Raw genomic sequence first — 17,504 nt, forward strand, 5'->3', positions numbered from 1 at the left:
CATTCATGATGGTTCCTTGCTGGATCTGCCATTGACAAAGGCTGACCCAGGGAACTTGCCTTTGCAGCTGAGCTGGAAAGAAAAAAAAAAAAAAAAGCCTGTTAAACACCAAGTTTTAAACAGCAGCCAAATCTCCAAAAGCAACAGAAAGTTGCTAGGGTATCCCTTGCTTTTCTCAGCTCTTATCTTAAGGAAGAACATGTAGAAGTAATGTAATGTCTTCAAACAGTTGCTCAGCCATTTAATGTTTGAATGTTTGCTCTTTCTTGCAGTCACCTTCGACCATTTTGAAATTTTGCGGGCTATTGGGAAGGGCAGCTTCGGAAAAGTAAGTGTTTTGTGAACTAATTGCCATTTGGACAGCTGGAAATGTAACTGAGAAATGGGCGCGTTAGAGGCTCACATGAGAGTAAAGAAATAAACCCCTGCATTGTCAGGGAGCTTTGACCCGAGCTTCAACTCCTGGTAATCAAGAAGGAATCACAGCCCCATTCCTCATCCATGCCGTAGCCTCGAATTATATTACAGGAGATTAAAATGAGATACTGATAAATCAAATGAGCTGAATCTCATTATGCTTTTGGATGAGCATGTTGCCCCAGCAAAGCAACACTGAATATCATGATGCATCTTTAATAAAGAACATGAATGGCCTGGCAAGGTTTTGAAGGGGATATTTCTCTATGAAACACAGTGCTTGTTATTAAGCATCAGGTTATGGTCATAGGTTCGTTTTATTTTTATGCTGTTATGGAATTCTGTGCTTGTATGGGTTGACAGAATTACAGAAGGTCATTTGCCTCTTCACGTAAAGGCACTCTCAGGCCAGAAATGGGGTGTGTTGGAGGCGCAGAGTGCGACAAAGATCTCTAGGCAAAGAGGTTTATTTGGTGGCGAAACAAAAAAGGTTGACTGAGACTTTGCAAATTCATCCCAAACTCATAAACTGTTGTGGAAACGCATCTGAAAAACCAGACTCTTTTGTTTTGCAGTCTTACAAACTCCCAGTCTTTCACCGAAGCAATGTTTCTTTCTAGATTTGATGAAATACAGCTGTAAGAAGGGTTAAAAGCCCCAATACCACTCCAATAAAGCCCAAGGTGCTTTGTGAACTGAATGAAACTTAGTAAGAAGGGGGAGATCAGCTGCTGCTCCCCAGTTTCTAACCTGGAATTCTGCGGTGGAAAGGACTCTTCCAAACAGTTGAATACAACCACCATTAGTTAGTGCTATTAAATACAGTGTTGACTCATGTGTGATTCCCTATCTCCTATCATTGTGGCGATAAATTCCTTTCCCTCACCTCCCCCCCGCCAGCAAAATTTCTTCTTTGGCTGAAAATGGGGCGAGGGATTTACTGGCGATGTCCAGTGTTGCAGGGTCAGTGTGTGGAGCTGTGACTTGACAGCGTGGGCTTTGCTAAAGCTACTGGAGAATGCTTGTGTGACCATGTTCTACCTGCCTAAATTTGCTGGCATTTCATCTTTGATTTTTTTTTTCCTTTGATTTGCTCACTTAGGTCTGCGTTGTGCAAAAGAATGACACCAAGAAGATGTACGCCATGAAATACATGAATAAACAAAAGTGCGTGGAGCGTAATGAAGTGAGAAATGTTTTCAAGGAGCTGCAGATTATGCAGGGCCTGGAGCACCCCTTCTTAGTTAATTTATGGTAAGATATCGCTCCTTTGCTTACTGGCTAGGTCAGTGTTGTCAGTTAGAGACATCTTTGAGACCAGGCTGCACCCCTTTTCTGCTGGAAGCCAGTTTTGGGAGGTGCTGGTGTGTTGCTGTCGGTGGCATCGGAGCCAGGCACGTGTGTCTTGCTGGCAGCCGGTGGCGAGTGGGCTGCCCGAGGTGCCACTGCGGGGCGAGCAGCGGTGGCCACCTGGGACTGTGCTGAGGCACGCGTCTGCGTGCACCATAGACCAGACCCACGGTTCTTCGTTGGAGATGGGGCTCCTCGTCTGTTCTGCTGACCGGGGCTCTGGTTTCAGGGGAATCTTGTTTAATTAAACAAGAAGTTAGCCCCTTTGTCCCCCCCAGACAAGCACAAGAGAGTTTATTTGTGTGTTCCCTGTGGTTTCTTCCTAGGCAGGTATTGCTTGTTACCATAACCCAGTTTTATTTAACAGTGCTCTTTTGCAACAGACAGCGGCTCCCAGGACCACACAGTAACAGCATGGGATCGAGAGCCAAGCGCTGATCTGTTTGCAGGTTTCCCTTTCTTCTCATCACCTCCTGATTCTGATTTCACGGTTTATTTTGTACTTTGAACATCCTGCCTTAATACCTTATTGATATTTGACTGAACTGTTGCTCATCAGCAAAGATAAAAGCAGTTTGTCATTGAATTTACTGACAGAAAAATAGTACCATTCAAATCTTCTTGCAGAACTCCATATACCTATAGAGGAAATGTGCACATAAAAGAGTTTCTTTCCTTTAAGAGTTACAATAAATACAACCTACATGCTCTGGTTATAGTCCTTTTTCAACCATTTAGCACTGGGATTGACCAGCTTAGTGCTAAAAGACGCACTAATTCTTCCCGCTTCGCTTGATTCAGCATGTGTTCCTGCAGTTGGCAGTAGAAAGGGATTTTTAAATAAGACTTTATTACTGTTAGAGTCTGCCAGGTTAATTTTATTAGGACACCAGTAACATTTCAAGTGATGTGATCTCATACACCACGTGATCAAGTAGTTACAGGACTCCATTGGATATTGGATTTATTTTTAGAATGAGGTAGAACTTACCAATGTTAAACACAAAAAATGAGGCTAAAACACACTGAAAATCACAAATCTCTGAATAACTTTGTGTTCCTTCTTGAAATCTCCTGTAACTTGAATGCTGTTAGCTGAACTCTCATAATTTTGATGGTATTGCCGTTCAGCGTTGTTCCAACTAGGGTTTGAATGAGAACCATGCATCTAAGCCTCCCAAAGCTTTGGACGTATCTCCAGACTTTGCCTTCCTACTCGAACGAGCAGTTCCAGGCAAAACTCACTCAGTAGCTGAGAACTAAACAGCATATGCATCTGTATAGACCTGTACAGAGCAAACCATCTGAGTTTCCCTCCTTCTGTTCTTACCGCGTCATCCCTGGCCTCAGGTACAGCCTTTACCTTTCCTGTGTTCTGTGCAATGCACAGGCTACAGGCTTTGTGGGGAGGAATATTCTGGTTTGTGGTGCTGCTCATCACATCAAGAAGCTGGTGTATTGGTAAGAAAAAAATCCATGAGAAGGTGGCTCATAGCTGACTGTTAGACTGTCTCAAAGGGACGCTTGGTAAATGATTGCATCAAATGAGGTCACTTAAAGAGGAACGGCAGATAGCTGCTGCAGCCCCTGTTGTGTTGAGGACACAGGTTTATTAACAGGCTGCTGCCAGGAGAACCAGAGCCTGGTTCTGAGTGCTGCCGGTGCACGGTCTGCTGGCTCTGAGTCTGGGCAGGGCTGCTCATGCTGGTTTAGGGCTCCTCTCTACACTGCTCCTGCGGTCAGTTCTCTGGGTGCTTGGAGAAGACAAAATGTCCATCTTGCAGAGCTGAGTGTGATGAACCCCAAGGGGAACAGACAGCGTTTATCCAGAGCTCCAAGCTGGATTTCCACTGCTGTATTGAGTTACCGGTTGCTCAGCCAGCTGGGATGTCGCAGCAAGCGAAGGGATCTTCCAAGATCCCCTGGCAGGATCATACGTACACGAGTGTTGGCTGGGGCAGCGGAGGCTTTACGGGCAGTTTTCAGAGCATCAGCACAGATGTAACACGGGTGATTTCTGGAGCTGTACCACTCCATAGTTGCAGTGGCAGGAGGAGCCTGTGGGCAGCCTCTCCTGATGATGTGCAGTGGGTGGCAGCGGTACCATCTTCCTCCTCACCCATCTGAAGTGGAAGTGTTTCATTAGCTCATAGCCACCAGCACAAGCTGTTTGCTGAGCTAACAAAGTGTTAGTATGAGGTCCTCCCCGAGATAAAAATACACGGTCCACACCTCCTGGGCCCTTTCTGGTCTGTGCTATCAGTCACTGCCACTCGTACCCCATCCTAAACACACCAGAGAGCTGTGCCTGCCTGCCTGACTCCTCTCCATCTCCCTTCACAACTGTTAGGGGGAGGAAATCGGCAGCGAGCGGCGTGAGAGTAATGGCTTTGGATGTGGCTTGGGGTTTGAAGTGGCTGATAGTAGCAGGTTTGATGTGGAAACAGTGGGTTCCTGTTCTTCTGGTGGGCCTGCTGGTAGTTGTTCATATAAGCTGCACTGACTTGACTGTGGATCTGAAGCTAAATTATTGTCACCTCAATTATTTTGAGAATAAAGGTGGTAGGAGTTCAGTTGCAGCATGAAGCGGAGCATGGAAAGGTCATGAAATTATTTTTTACCAAGTGAAAGAGTTTCAAGAAATTATGAGTTTTCCCAGAGGTACCATATGTCCCTTTTAAACCTGTCTTTTTTTTTTTTTTTTTTTTATATTATCATCCTTGAACCATGCTTATGCCATTTTAGGTACTCCTTCCAGGATGAAGAAGATATGTTTATGGTTGTAGACCTGCTGCTTGGAGGGGACCTGCGTTACCATCTCCAACAAAACGTGCGGTTCCAAGAAGGCACTGTGAAACTCTTCATCTGTGAGCTGGTGCTGGCCCTCGACTACCTCCAGAGCAGGCACATCATCCACAGGTCAGCCGGGGGCCTCGGAGGTGGGCTGATGCTCGTAGGCGGCAGCAGGGGCAGGCTTGTTCCTTGTTGATGTGAAAGGACAAATAGAAGCTTAAGAGCTCAACAAAATATTCTCCCACATACATTTGCTTTTATGTAAAACACTGGGCTTCTCAGAAAAGAAAAATTTCATGTACAAAAGGGAGCATGGTATTTCTCCCTCTGGGATAGCTATGATACAACATACTTGATTTGTTTGCTGATTCTGCAAAAGCTGTCTCTAATCAGTTTAATTAGCTGTAGCTCATTAATATCCATCTTGCTCCAGGAACGGTAGGCGTCAGTATTCAGAATTCCCCTGCTGTCACACTCGAAGGTGCCTCCCTTTTGCTCCCCTCTCTGTACCGCACTGAAAGACGAGGAATGGGACCAAACACCAGTTTTTTTCTGCATGAGATTAAATTGCTTTCTAGAAGTGGTGAGAGTTTCTTTTTGGCCACGAAGATTTTTCATGGCCTGTGGGGAAAAAAAAATAATATTTGAGCTCTTCCCACACATTCGAAGACCTGCAAAATGACAGAGGAGGTAGAGCCTTTCCCTGGTTGGAGAAGCAGGGTTTGGCTCCGGACGGACAGACATGCGGCCCTTTCCTACTGGTGTAGTGGGCAATGCAAACCTCGGGGGCCCAAGGGTTTGACTTAGTAGCTGTTAACAGGGGGGATGGACAGCAAGGGAATAGCAGAGGGTTAACAAAGGCGGGGAGAAGATTATCTATTGATAGATATTTATATTATATAAAAGATATTAATAAAAGACATATATAGAAGATATTTATATTCTATAAATATCACTCCAGAAGAGCATTCCTGTGAGGTGTAAAAATAAAATGTGCTACAAAATTTAAAATTTAAATGATCCTAGTTGTTAGTAAGGGAAGAAGGAACACTCTATTCAAGGGCTGATAAAGATTAGCGCTTGTTCCTGTCCGTAGCGTTTGGCTGCCATTTCTGAGATGCGAGAGCAGAACGGCTGATGCTTGGTGTGCCCGTAGCATGCTCTCCGCGCTTGTGGAGAGCCCCAGAGAGGTTTTGCTCTGCTGCAGTTGGAGCCAGACCTCCTTGGGGCTAGCTCCTGCTTTCTCAGGAGGCTCATCTTTCACGCTGCTTGTTTTGTTTTATACCCGCATAGATTTCTACTCCGATGCCCCTGATCTTGGCAGGCAGGCCATCCCAGCTGCCCCGTTCCGGCTCCAGCGGGCACTGCGGTGTCCGGGACACGGAGCCAGCGTGCGGTGACGGGGCCATGGCGCTGGCCGCCTCCGCCCAGCACCTGCTCACCGGTACCAAATAATACATGAGCATGAATTAAACATCGTGAAGTGCCGGCTCGGCTGTCTCGCTCCTGGGCAGCAAGGGGTAAATCCTCACCCTGTTGGCGTGGCCTGAACAAACATGGTGGGGCACAAGCCTAAGGGAAGCAGGAGGGAGAAATCCTTCTTTACTAGTAACCTGTTACAATATTAGTAACCTGTTGCAATTAGGAGTGTTTATTGGACTAAGGGCTGGAGGTTCTCCAGGATGCGATGCTGTAAGAACGAGTCTGCGCAAGGAGGAGACCGTTCCTCATAACAAAAAATGTGGCGGTGAAGGGAGCACAGGGTGCCTGGGGGGCGGCGAAGGGAGCACAGGGTGCCTGGGGGGCTGCAGTCCCTGTTCTGCGCCACGTCCCTGCCGTCGCAGCGCCCAGGGGCAGGCTGGCGTCCCGCTACGGCTGCAGCATAAGGGCAGGCACCAAGAGGGCAAAACTCCTGGGATTTCCCAGGGGATTGTGTGTAAATATAAGGGGGAGAAGCCAACATTTAGGCTGCCGTGTGTATTGCAAGCAGCTAGATGTGTTTAAGGTGAATCGAGTACAACAAAACATGTATGACAGTCTGTAAAATTTGCAAGTTATTTAATTAACACCGTAATGCAAGTTGTTTAATTAACACTCTAACCCGGTGGGACAGGATTAGATTGATAAAAGGGACTCAGCTCAGTCAGCTACACTGCAACATCTGTGATTGGGAACAGCAGGAGACAGGTAAGTGATTGCTTAGTTTGTCTGAATAAAGTTGTGCAGAGGCAGCAAACACAGACTGATGGCTGGAATTATTTCCCACCTACATGTAGAAGAGTGGGAATATTTGGTTTTTTGTTTTGTTTTTTTTTTTCAGGCTAGGAAATGGTGTAACCAGTTTATAAGAAATAAATATAATAATCGATAAACAAAGTGATCCCTGATCATTGTAGGCATCCTGGGAATGATGTCGCTGTGCTGGTATAATTCCATAGGCTGTGTACCAGGCTGAGTGAGACCAGAAAAGGCTCCAGTGGGAATAAAAAAAAAATAATTAAAAAAGAAAAAGGTTGAAAACTGGATCAGAAAGGAAAATCTTTGTGGTTCGTTTCAAAACGTTGGAAATATTTTTTGTATCAAGGGATTCCAAGAATCCATTTTCTTCAAGCTCTTTTTGCTGAAACATTTCTTGAAGTTTTTCCCTTAAATGAGTGCGTTCTCAAAAATACCGAGGGTGGCATCCCTGTTTTCCACCACCAGATACAGGGCTGCTGACCACCTGGACTGTTTGGCTCTAGCCTGTGGGAGAGTTTTGCTGTGCTTGCAGGGAAAACCAGCGGCTCGCCTGAAGCTGCCCCCTTCTCTCTTGATAAAGGTGTCTGTCCCTGTGTGATGGGGGTGGCATGGGGAAGGTAACTGGTATTTATAACCCGCTGGAAGTAGTTTGGGTGATAAGATGCCAAAGAACTGTAAGCTGTTACCTGATACTCAGATATATTGTCTTTTTTCTTGATTCTAGGTGGCTAGGTGAATTCAAACCTTATTTTAGTGATTGCATTTTCAAAGATAAAATCCTAAACCTGCTCATTTCTTCCCTTTGAACCCCTGGGCCTGTGGGAAGCTCTGTGCGGGGTTGTGGCACGTGAGCCTGCCTTGCGTATGCGACGATCACCTTCTGGTGCATTAAATCACCAGGTGCCTGGCTCGGGCTGATAGCAGGCAAATGGGAACTGATGTAATTAGCTCATTAAAACCAGGTAATGCCTTGTACAGTCACTCGGGTGGATACAGCAGGCCTATCAGGTGTACGTTTTCTCCCTTCAATGGAAAGCGTTTTCCTGCAGCATCGCTATAGGTATTATTATTTTAGTTTGGGTTGTTTTTTTTTTTTTTTTATTTAGGAACAAAACCTGTCGGGAACTCATTTGTTTCTAGAACAAAGATGTTAAAATCATTTGAATTTTACTGAGTAAATGGCGAACAGCTCTCAATATCATATTGAAAAGATGAAGAAGTAAAAGGAGGAAAAAAATAAAAAGAAGCTCTAACATTGTGGGTAGGCTGCCTGGGTGCTGCTAGACCAAACCACAGCAGCGTTCACAGCCATAGCCCTGTACCACCACCTCTGCTTTTGCTGTTAAGTCATTCTCCTATGCCTAAATCAAACCCTGCAGGAACATCAGAGCTCAGGAGCCCCAGCAAAGACACCTTCTAGGACACGATGTCTCCGGAAGTGTGTCCCCCAGAGCCTGGGCTTTCCTAAAGTGCCTGCAGCCATGTTCTGCATCGCTTTTCTAGGCTAACGGCTGTCTCCCCTTCTCTGCCTTTTTTCCTAGAGACATCAAGCCTGACAACATTTTACTGGATGAGCACGGTAAGTGCCGGTTGCTTTGCAGTGATGCACATGCATAAAAGCAGAGTCAGAAACGGGACATCCAAGTTAAAGTTTAGGTGCTTGCCCTTTTCCTCATTTTGTGTTGCTTTCTCTCCCCTAGTTCAGTTAGGAACAGGACCGTCTTTTCATGCTGTGGTTGCTGTCTTCCGCTTTTTGAGCAGCAGTGTCGTGTACCTTCAGGGCGATGGGTGCTCTGTGTGGCTGCGGTATTTCTGGGGGTTGCCATAGTGTTCAACCAACACCTCCTCTGACTGACCTAACGGTGTCTCTAGAAGGCGTTGCCAGGGACAACACATCTTGTGCTTCTGGTGGTCACTTGCCTGGCAGACCTTATTTTAAGACCTGCTTGGCTCCTCGCGTAAATCTTACTCAAAATGTAGTCGTTTGAATGGAAATGCTCGTGTAACGGCAGGCTGTGTGTAATGTATGCTCACAAAAAGAAGGAATTCTGGTTGAGTAGGTAATCTTCATTCAGGTATTTTCTTTTTCCTTGAGCATTTGACATTGGGAGGGAGCTCTGGAGAGGATTTGATGCTAATATATTATAGATGTTGCTATCATTTTTTCTTTGGTCTTTTTCTCAGGCAAAACTCTAACTATGTTCCTGCATTAATCTCTAGGCACGTTTTTTGTCCTGGCAAGGCACTCTCAGTGAAGAATTGTCTGGTATTTATTAGCTTTTAACTCATTAGAAAAATGCTTTGTCATTTCGTATCTTTTGAAAATTCTGTGTAACCGGCTTGTTGTGAGAAATCTTCATTAGCAGCTACAGCGAGGCCCTTGAAGAAAAAAAGGCAGTGCAGGGACAAGGCATATCTGAATTCATTATCACTTCAGAGCCTGTAATGGAGATGCTGAAGCTCCCGAGGAATCACTGTGGCTCCTGTGCGTGACTAGGGTTGCCTGGCAGCACCCAAGTCCAGACTCTACCCATTTTGCATATGACCTCTAATTTCAAAGTGCTTAGCTAATTATTTATTTAGGAGCTGTCAGCGAAGCTGCTTCTGCCTCCAGGTGCAGTAGCCTCCTGCCTCACTCGGTGCTCCTCCTGCTGTCGCCCCATGCACAGACCGATGCAGAGACCCTGTCCCACCAGTGTCCACCGATGCGATATGGACCTGCTCAGCCAGCCGGGGCCAGGGTGCTCCAGGACTGGCCTCCCAGCCAGTGCTGTGTAGTGCTGGCGTGGGGCTGCGTTTGGTCAGTCCTCACCAGCGGGCAGTAACCTGTCACCATCTTCCAGGAACCACCCTGCGTCTGTGCCCTGTAGGGCTGGGGTGACACAGCCACCCGGGAGGGAGCTGGGAGCACTACAGCCACGGAAATGTCGGTCAGCATTCCCCTGAAGGGGGAGAAAAAACCAGAGGGGAAGAAAGCTTTGCTTGTCTCTGCAGTTGCATTCAGCTCAGCAGGGCGTAACCTGCGAACTTCTGTAATGACACTGCAATTTGGGTTGATTTTTGAGCCGATTCTCTGCTCGCTGTGATGCAGCTGTCTGTTGCAGAGGTTTTAGAGGTATTTTCCATGGATGTACCCTTGACTTCAGTGTCCTTCTGACTATGACTTGTAGTATTTCTTTTCTTCATCCATGGCAGCAAAGGTGTGTCCTCCCATGCATACAGAAAGCTTTGTGCACACAGTTCCATTTTCTTTCTTGTCCCCAGAGCAACGGTTATCGTAGCATGTTTATCTATATTTAACCTAGTAGATTGTGCTTGTACCTGTAGCTCTTTCCCGGTGGAATGGAGCTGCTGCCCCCCATTCCCTCTTCTCTCTCTTCACCAGGCTTTCACAACGGGGATCACAAAATATATGCTGTTTGCTAACATCAATTTTTTATAATGCTCTTGATTGAGACCAGTCCCCTGAGAGTATGAAGCGCTGAAGACCTTCAGCAATCAGACTTTGGTCTTTCACTTTTTGGACTCTTCTTGCCCCCTAACTCTGCCCTTCAGCCCATCTTCCTCTCCAGCTGTGAAGTGCCCTTCCAGCTGTGACACCTTTATCCTTTCAGGTTTACCTATCGAAAGGTGCCCATGTCCATTACCAACTGCAGCTCCCTTTCTGCTGGTGCTAATCACTGGCGAGGCTGCAGGAGCCCTTGTGCACATCATCTGGTCTTTGTGCAGGAGGCTGGATCAGGTTTTTGATGGTACGAATGATGCCGCATATTGAAATGCGTCACCCCCCTGCTGACTGTCAGGAATTTAACACACACTTCGTGCATTTGCCTCTGTCATCCTGGTTGGTGACGTTCTGCATTACAATATCAATTTCAACTAAGAAATTAAAGTGAGCCATAAATAAAGCAGAATATTGGGCAAATATCTTCCTGTGCAATAAATAACGCAGTTGTTCGACATCAGGGATTTGGATCAGGTCCCATGATGGAAAAATCCTTAGCAGATGACCACCTTCAACAGTCATTCCAAGCCCAAAGTGATTTCCTCCTCTAATGATAAGTCTATTGATTTGGCTCAATGACAGCACAGCTCACCTGGGAATAAGACACTATAACAGATGGCAATTTCCAGGAATTGTGACTGATTCATCAGGAGTTTTTGACCAGGTCATTTGTCAAATAAAATTGAAGAAAAGCTCAGTTTTATCTCTAGTAAAACTGAGAGGTTTTTTTGCAAGAGCTCTGCAATGGCTTTGCTCAGTATTATTTCTTGTACCACTGCCAAAAGGTTCTTGAGGGCAGCGCTAAAATGGGTAAGTTCATGCCAATGCAGGCTCTGTGCACGTAGCCTGTTTGCTCTCTCATCTCGGATCAGAAAGTTACGGCACAGTCTGTCCAAGAGCCTCCATACTCCACAGCTCCTAGTGTCTCCAGTTTCATGTTCTTTAGAACGTTATCTTAGTTGAGTCTGCAGAAGCTTTATAATTTTTGCACAAAAGATGCTCTAGAGAGGTGAAGGAATTCTGTAGTAACAGAGGTGCTGAATATGATAAGACAATTCTTTGCCTTAATGCAGAACCAAAGGCTTGATCTGAAAGTGCCAAGTTTGGGCGGACAGGCTGAGCTTTGGGAAGGACGTGGTGCCCGGAGCACAGCTCCGGCTGTGCTGTTTCAAAACGGGCTGCAGTGAGAGATGCTGAGCTATCAGGAAAACGTGAGCCTTAAAGCTTGACCCTACAGCTCAGCGGCAACACCCGGCGCTTCCCTCGGTTACCGGTAGCTGCCGGCCCTGGCTGCCCAGTCCATGCCATTCTGTAACGCTGCCCTCGCTGTTCAGCCTCGTCGGACTGTCCAGAGCCGCCTTCCTCAGCCTCGCTGGCTTGATTTGGGAATGTCCCGAGGGGGCTGGTTTAAAAAACTTGTGATTTATTTGAAGTGAATCATTTAAAAGCTGCGTCCAGAGAAAGGCACGTTTGTGCTTGGAATGTCAAATTCTTATTAAGTCTTTGTGATTCATATTTATGAAAACAGCTTCCCACAAAGTGGAATGAGAGCAAGAGATGAAAGAAAAAACAATGCAAGGACACAGAGGATGTATCCAGACAAGAGGGGTGTAGGTAATCCTTTTCTCTCAAATACTCCCCAGCAATTTGATGCTCGTGGGCAGACTGCAGGAGAGAGGGCCTGGCTGGATTTGTACCGCAGTGTGCGCAGCAAGGAGAGACGCGTGCTCTTGAGAGATTATCTGGGTATCATCTCAGGGGGACATCATGTTTTCCTTCCTTCCAACTCGCCTGACAAGCACTGCAGATTTGATAAGGAAATCTCTGTCTGGGTGGGACGTGCAGCCCAGGGAGCCCCCAGGTCCCCCCCTGAATGCCCCGTCGCCATCCTGCTGAGCCATACCTGCCCCTTCCCTGCCTGCAGCAGCCTGATGGTGGAATTTGGAACTGCTGGAAAGCTGGATGATAACTTCCTGGGGAGGGGCTGAAGATTTTATTCATCCTTGCCAGGTGCTGACGTGGAGGTGGAAGTTGAGTGGTTGCGATGTGATCCCAGGGCTTTCTGGGTAAGGGTCAGTCTGCCCAGGCTGTGTGCTTCGCAGCGGTGTCGGGAGGTGTACAGAGCAGGGCTCGGTGCGAGGCAGGAGCCAAGAAGTGGTCCTTGTCCTTGGAAATGCACAGCCCAAACACTGAATGTGCCCAGGTTTGCGGAAAGCATGGCAAGCCCGCTTCCACCAGCCCTGGTGGGCGTCTGATCCACTCCGAGCCTGTCTCTGGGGGAGCTGTACACACATGTCCAGCCGTCCTCCTGAGCTGCAGGACGCACGTGCTCCAGGGTACGTTTTGCACGCTGGCCGCAGCTAATAAGGGGTGCAGGCAAGAGGCTCCTGTGCTTTACACACTGCACATATTGTTGAAGAGACCCAGGCACGATACAGCGTTTTCAGGTGAAATCACAAATTCTAATTTTGTTCCCCAGATTTTTCTCAGCTAGATCAGATATTTGCAGCTGGCAAACTTGTATCACTGTTGTCATATAACAGGTATATAGGCACAACTGTATAGATTTACTGAAACGTTTCATAGCATCCAGACAAGATAAGAGGAGTTCATTACCAAAGTATCAACTTTTAGACATCCAAAGGTGGTCTTACTCTCCTTTAACTCACGAACTAAAGCAGCAGTGAATTTCTAGCTGTTGAAGCTAATGACTGAGGGAATATTGTCGTAGCATCTCCACCAGTAAAAAGCCACTTTGATTTGATCTCACTGGTTAGAGGGAACAACAACAATTCAGCCGCCCTCTGTTATTGCAGAGGAGGGTGATGAGTCTGCAAAACACAACGTGCAAAACATCTGATGCTTTTGATAGTGAGCCCAGCTCTGTCAGGGCTGAGCAAATTCCGTGCCTTAAGGGAGGATGCATGAGGGCAGGAGGAAGAAAAGGCTGTCTGAATTTAATCAGAAGAATGAGGCTGAACTCACCTACGAGTTTCAAAGAAACTCACTTCAGTGAAGCCAGTCTTGCACTGATCCCCTGTACTGCTCACTGCTACCAGTTAGTGAATAAGGAATAAGAAATTAAGTGCTTGCAAAAAAAAAGAAAAAGAAAAGGCAAGTAAAAGAACAGGCAAGAGCAAGGAGGGAGCATTTGTGAGCGTTTCCTTTCTCATCCCTGCAAGTCATATCCACCTCATTTCCTTCTGGGTTTGCAGGCAGTGGTTGTGCCTGCTGTGGCAGTGATAGCAGAAGCCATTCCTGCCTCACAAGGGGGTTCTCATGGCGTTTGATTTTCTTGCGCAAGGCTCTTCTGCTTGCTGGCAAAGGTATTTTGTTCTATTCTAGAGGCATCCTCTAAAGAGGAAGGTGGAGAGAGTGCTTAGTACCTGGGAACACCAAAGGGCAAGTAGCTAGAAAGCAAAAAAAATCCAGGATTTTTTTTTTCTTCCAAAAACATAGTGGAACTTTTTCTGTGAGAAAAGTTCAGTTCTCTTTTCCCCCAAATTTAGAAAGACTCAGAACAATCATCATTAAATGACTGCTTGGAATGCTCTGGTTTTCTTGTTCCTCAAAAGATAAATAAGAGGATATCTGATATAACACGACACACCTGTGAGCAGCCCACAAGCTGAAATATTTTCTATCAGTTCTCCCACCAGAGTATGTTTTCCTGGAAACTCTTTTTCATAGAGTGCTTTACTTTAAGTTTCTGATTCAAAGCTGTTTCTTATGTGAAATTAAAGCAAATTGAGTTACACATTAACCTCTGTCTTTCAGGACACGTGCACATCACTGACTTCAATATTGCCACGATGCTCACTAAAGAAATACAAGTCACCACCATTGCTGGCACAAAGCCGTATATGGGTAAGAACTGATGACAGTTTTGTATTTTGGAGTTGCCATTTTTATGGGCTTGATTTGACAGCGGTGGTGGGATACAGGTGATGTCTTTTTTTTTGATGCGAGTTGGAACTCTTTTCTTTCCGGTGCGTAGCAAAAGGCAGGCACGTGTTTGAAATGAGGAGCAGCCGTGAGAGGGGCTGCCGGGGAGCGGGGTGGGAGGCCCTCCCCAGTAACACCCCGATGCAGCTGGAAAACATGCGTCCGTCTACTGCTTTCACACAATGGACCGAAGTGAGCGTACTGCAAACACAGATTTTAATGCCGTTGTGCCGTACTGTACAGCATGCTTTTGATTGTAAAATAAGACAGTTGCACTCCAGAGATCTCGGAGCATTTCACAAGCAGCAGTCAAGGCACATAGCAATGATGAAATGCTCTTGCTACCCTTGAGAAGGAAAATGAAGCATCAAAGGCTTGTGTTTGGTCCCTCAGTACATCAGCCCACATTTTACACTGCTGCATCGGTAGCTCATAATTTGAATTTTTATATAAACTGGCTGCTTTAAAAATTAGCGTTACCCTGTGTTTAGGCCAAGCGATTGGATTTTGTCTTGCTGTTTTCCTGGGCTGCAGCATCCGCTTGGCATGGTAGGGAAGAGCCTGTACTCTGGGGTCAGGCTGACACAGCATTGCCATTCTGATGCCAGATCTGCACCAGAGAGGCAAGCGAGGCTTTAGCTCCGCGGGCTGAGGCTGAGGACGGCATCCTGTCTTCAGACAGCAGGGCGGGAGGGCAATTCGGGGCTGGGGTCTGCAGAGCAGAGGGGTGATGGGTGTGCATTGCCCGTAGGAAAGGGAGGCACAGCTGGTGCAGAAGTGGCCACACAATTGGAAGATAAACGCTGAGCCGATTTTTCAGTCTTTCTGAAACCCCCTCCTATAGTACCTATGTTGCCGGTAGCAGTAGACGTGATTATTTCTGCTAACAAGTGAAAACCAGCCACATGCAGCCCTGGAACTGGAAGCATACAGAAGGGGAAGCCACGGCCGGGCTCTGGAGGGCTGTTGAGTCGGTTCCGCAGTGCTCAGCACGTTTGCACACTGACCTGCCCGCAGCATGCAGAGCACGGTGTTGGTGCTGTGGAAGTGGGGTACCAGCCTCTGGGTGCCCACAGAGCTGAGTAGCTAGGCTGGTCGCTACAGTTGCATACCATCCCCTTCCCCTTCTTTTTCCTTTCACAAAAAAAAGCAGGTTTTAGGAAGCTTTTTTATCTCCAGGCAATGGGGTGGGACTAGTCCCAGGCAAGAAAACTTGTCAGGCAGGTGCCGGTGTGCATGGGGGAGGACATGGTACCGGGGCAAAGCAGCTCTGGAGCAGGTAGGTCACTCCATGGCAGCCTTGGGTCAGCTGGAGAAACAGTTTTCATGAGCTAATCAACACCCACACATGGAAGGAAGACAGTGATTACTCCCTATGCAGACCTCATCTCCCTACTATACAAAAAAAAAAAAAAAAAAGTGGGTTTTTTTTTTCTTCTCCCCTTAGTAAGGGGAGTACAGGAGACTTACTTACGTTCACTTACTGGTCAAATCAGTGAAGCAGCAGCTCAGACAGCAAGAGACCCACTTGATACTTATTGCACAAGCACAGTTAATAAACATAAAGCAAAATAAGATTGACGTACCTGGGGGGAACTGGGGCCAGAGCACGCAGAGAGAAATATCCTGAGCTAATGCTAAAAGAACTCCTGTGCAAATGTTACACAGAAAAGTCTTTGTAACCATAAATTCAACTTCCCTCAGTGAAACAAAACCACTCAAAAGCATTTCTGTATAGCTAACACAATCCCCCCTCCACAAATACATACTTTCACGTACAGTAAAACTGTCTCTCAGACCTAAATAATGCAGCCCCCCCCAGCTGTTGCACAGGCAAATCCCTTCGGGCAATCCCCTGGGAATCTCCTTTTTATCCAGCTGACCAAATTGCCTTTTCACCTTCACACCAGCAGTGCAATCCTTTTTGAAAAGGAAAACATGTGCAAAAAGAAAGCATTGCTCCCTGTTTTGGTTTTTTTAGAGCAATTCTTGCCTCCCAACTCACATACAAATCCTACAGTATTTTTTTCCCCTAATCTCAACAGGGAAGTTCATTTGCTAAGAAAGAGCATTTCAGTCTGTGCCTCCACCCAGTTCCTATTAGCCTGGTAACCTCCTCCTAAAAAGCTGTGGCTCTCGGGCTTCGTTCAGCTAAAATTCACTTTTCCCTGCCAAGGGTGCAGTTGGCACCGTGTCTACGTTTACACCGCATATTAATGTTTCTAAAGAGCCGCTTTCATTCACTGTGTGAGGCTGTATTTAGGCTCTGCCAGATTGAAGTACTTTAAATACGAGCAAAGATGTATGAGTGGGATGGGAACAGCTTCCCAACGTGAAGTTCTGCTGACCACTGGTTGAGGGCAAGGAGGCTTTCAGGGGGAGGCGAGGAGATGCTCAGGCCAATTTTATGCCTAGATTCGGTGAATTACGGTTAGTCCTTATTCTGAAGCACATTTACTGTGGTATAACGGGCAAGTCCTGTGTCAGAGTTCATTCTTTTTCAGGCTTTGTGGGCGGAGAAGGAGAGGGGACCGTGGGGCTCTCGGGTGCCCCAGGAGCACCGCAGCGCAGGAAGGGCTCTGTGGCAGGATGGCTGGAGTTTTAGAGCTTTGTAGAATGTAGGAAATTAATTGGGTCTGGTGAATCGCTGAGTGCATAGCATTCTATGATCCACATGAATCAGATTGTGTTTATTGACCATTAAACATCCCAGTTACAGAGGTCACAGCACAGCCGTAGGTGTGCAAGGCCACCCCATCATTTACAGACATCGGTCAGCCAAGCCTTGTAGCAGTCCACTGAAGTAGAAATTACTGACAGTCCCATTTCACCCGTAGGGAGGTAAGGCACAGAGGAGCTGAAACGATTGTTTGGATTTTAACACGGTAGAAAATCTTTCATACTGTGCTAATTGCACCTGTAGTTAGTCTGCAGGGCCAAGGTTTCAAGGTGTGTCTCTTCCCAGGGCGAGCAAATATCTAGGCTAAGCGGGCGTGCTGGGAACTGGGTCAGGTCTGGCTCGCACTGCGCCGGCGCTTGGTGCCGAGGACGCGAGGTCGGCAGCTCCTGCTGCGGGGCTGTGGGGAGCGGCAGCGGCGGGGGCTGCACAGCGCCTGTCAGGGTAGAGAGCAGGGTGGTTTGCACACACGGGTGTTTGTGCTTCCCACCACCCTGAGGCTCCTCGGTCTGGGATTCTTCTGCATCACAAAGCAGAGACAGCAACCAAGGAACCTAACAAAGACCAAAAAACTAATTG

At 46.9% G+C, this 17,504-nt stretch overlaps 1 protein-coding gene across 1 annotated transcript in view; it reads left to right on the forward strand.

Annotated features, from left to right (window-relative positions):
- LOC104124481 (serine/threonine-protein kinase 32A) overlaps positions 1–17,504 on the forward strand; it is a 33,168-nt gene that overhangs the window by 7,760 nt on the left and 7,904 nt on the right. Inside the window, exons 2-6 of the mRNA XM_009636822.2 lie at positions 273–328; positions 1,520–1,671; positions 4,513–4,686; positions 8,340–8,377; positions 14,081–14,170. Of these exons, the coding sequence (XP_009635117.2) occupies positions 273–328; positions 1,520–1,671; positions 4,513–4,686; positions 8,340–8,377; positions 14,081–14,170 (510 nt within the window). The remainder of the gene's footprint in view (positions 1–272; positions 329–1,519; positions 1,672–4,512; positions 4,687–8,339; positions 8,378–14,080; positions 14,171–17,504) is intronic.

The sequence above is a fragment of the Egretta garzetta genome, unplaced genomic scaffold (assembly GCF_000687185.1).
Source record: "Egretta garzetta isolate BGI_Z169 unplaced genomic scaffold, ASM68718v1 scaffold1154, whole genome shotgun sequence".
Classification (NCBI taxonomy): Eukaryota; Metazoa; Chordata; class Aves; order Pelecaniformes; family Ardeidae; genus Egretta; species Egretta garzetta.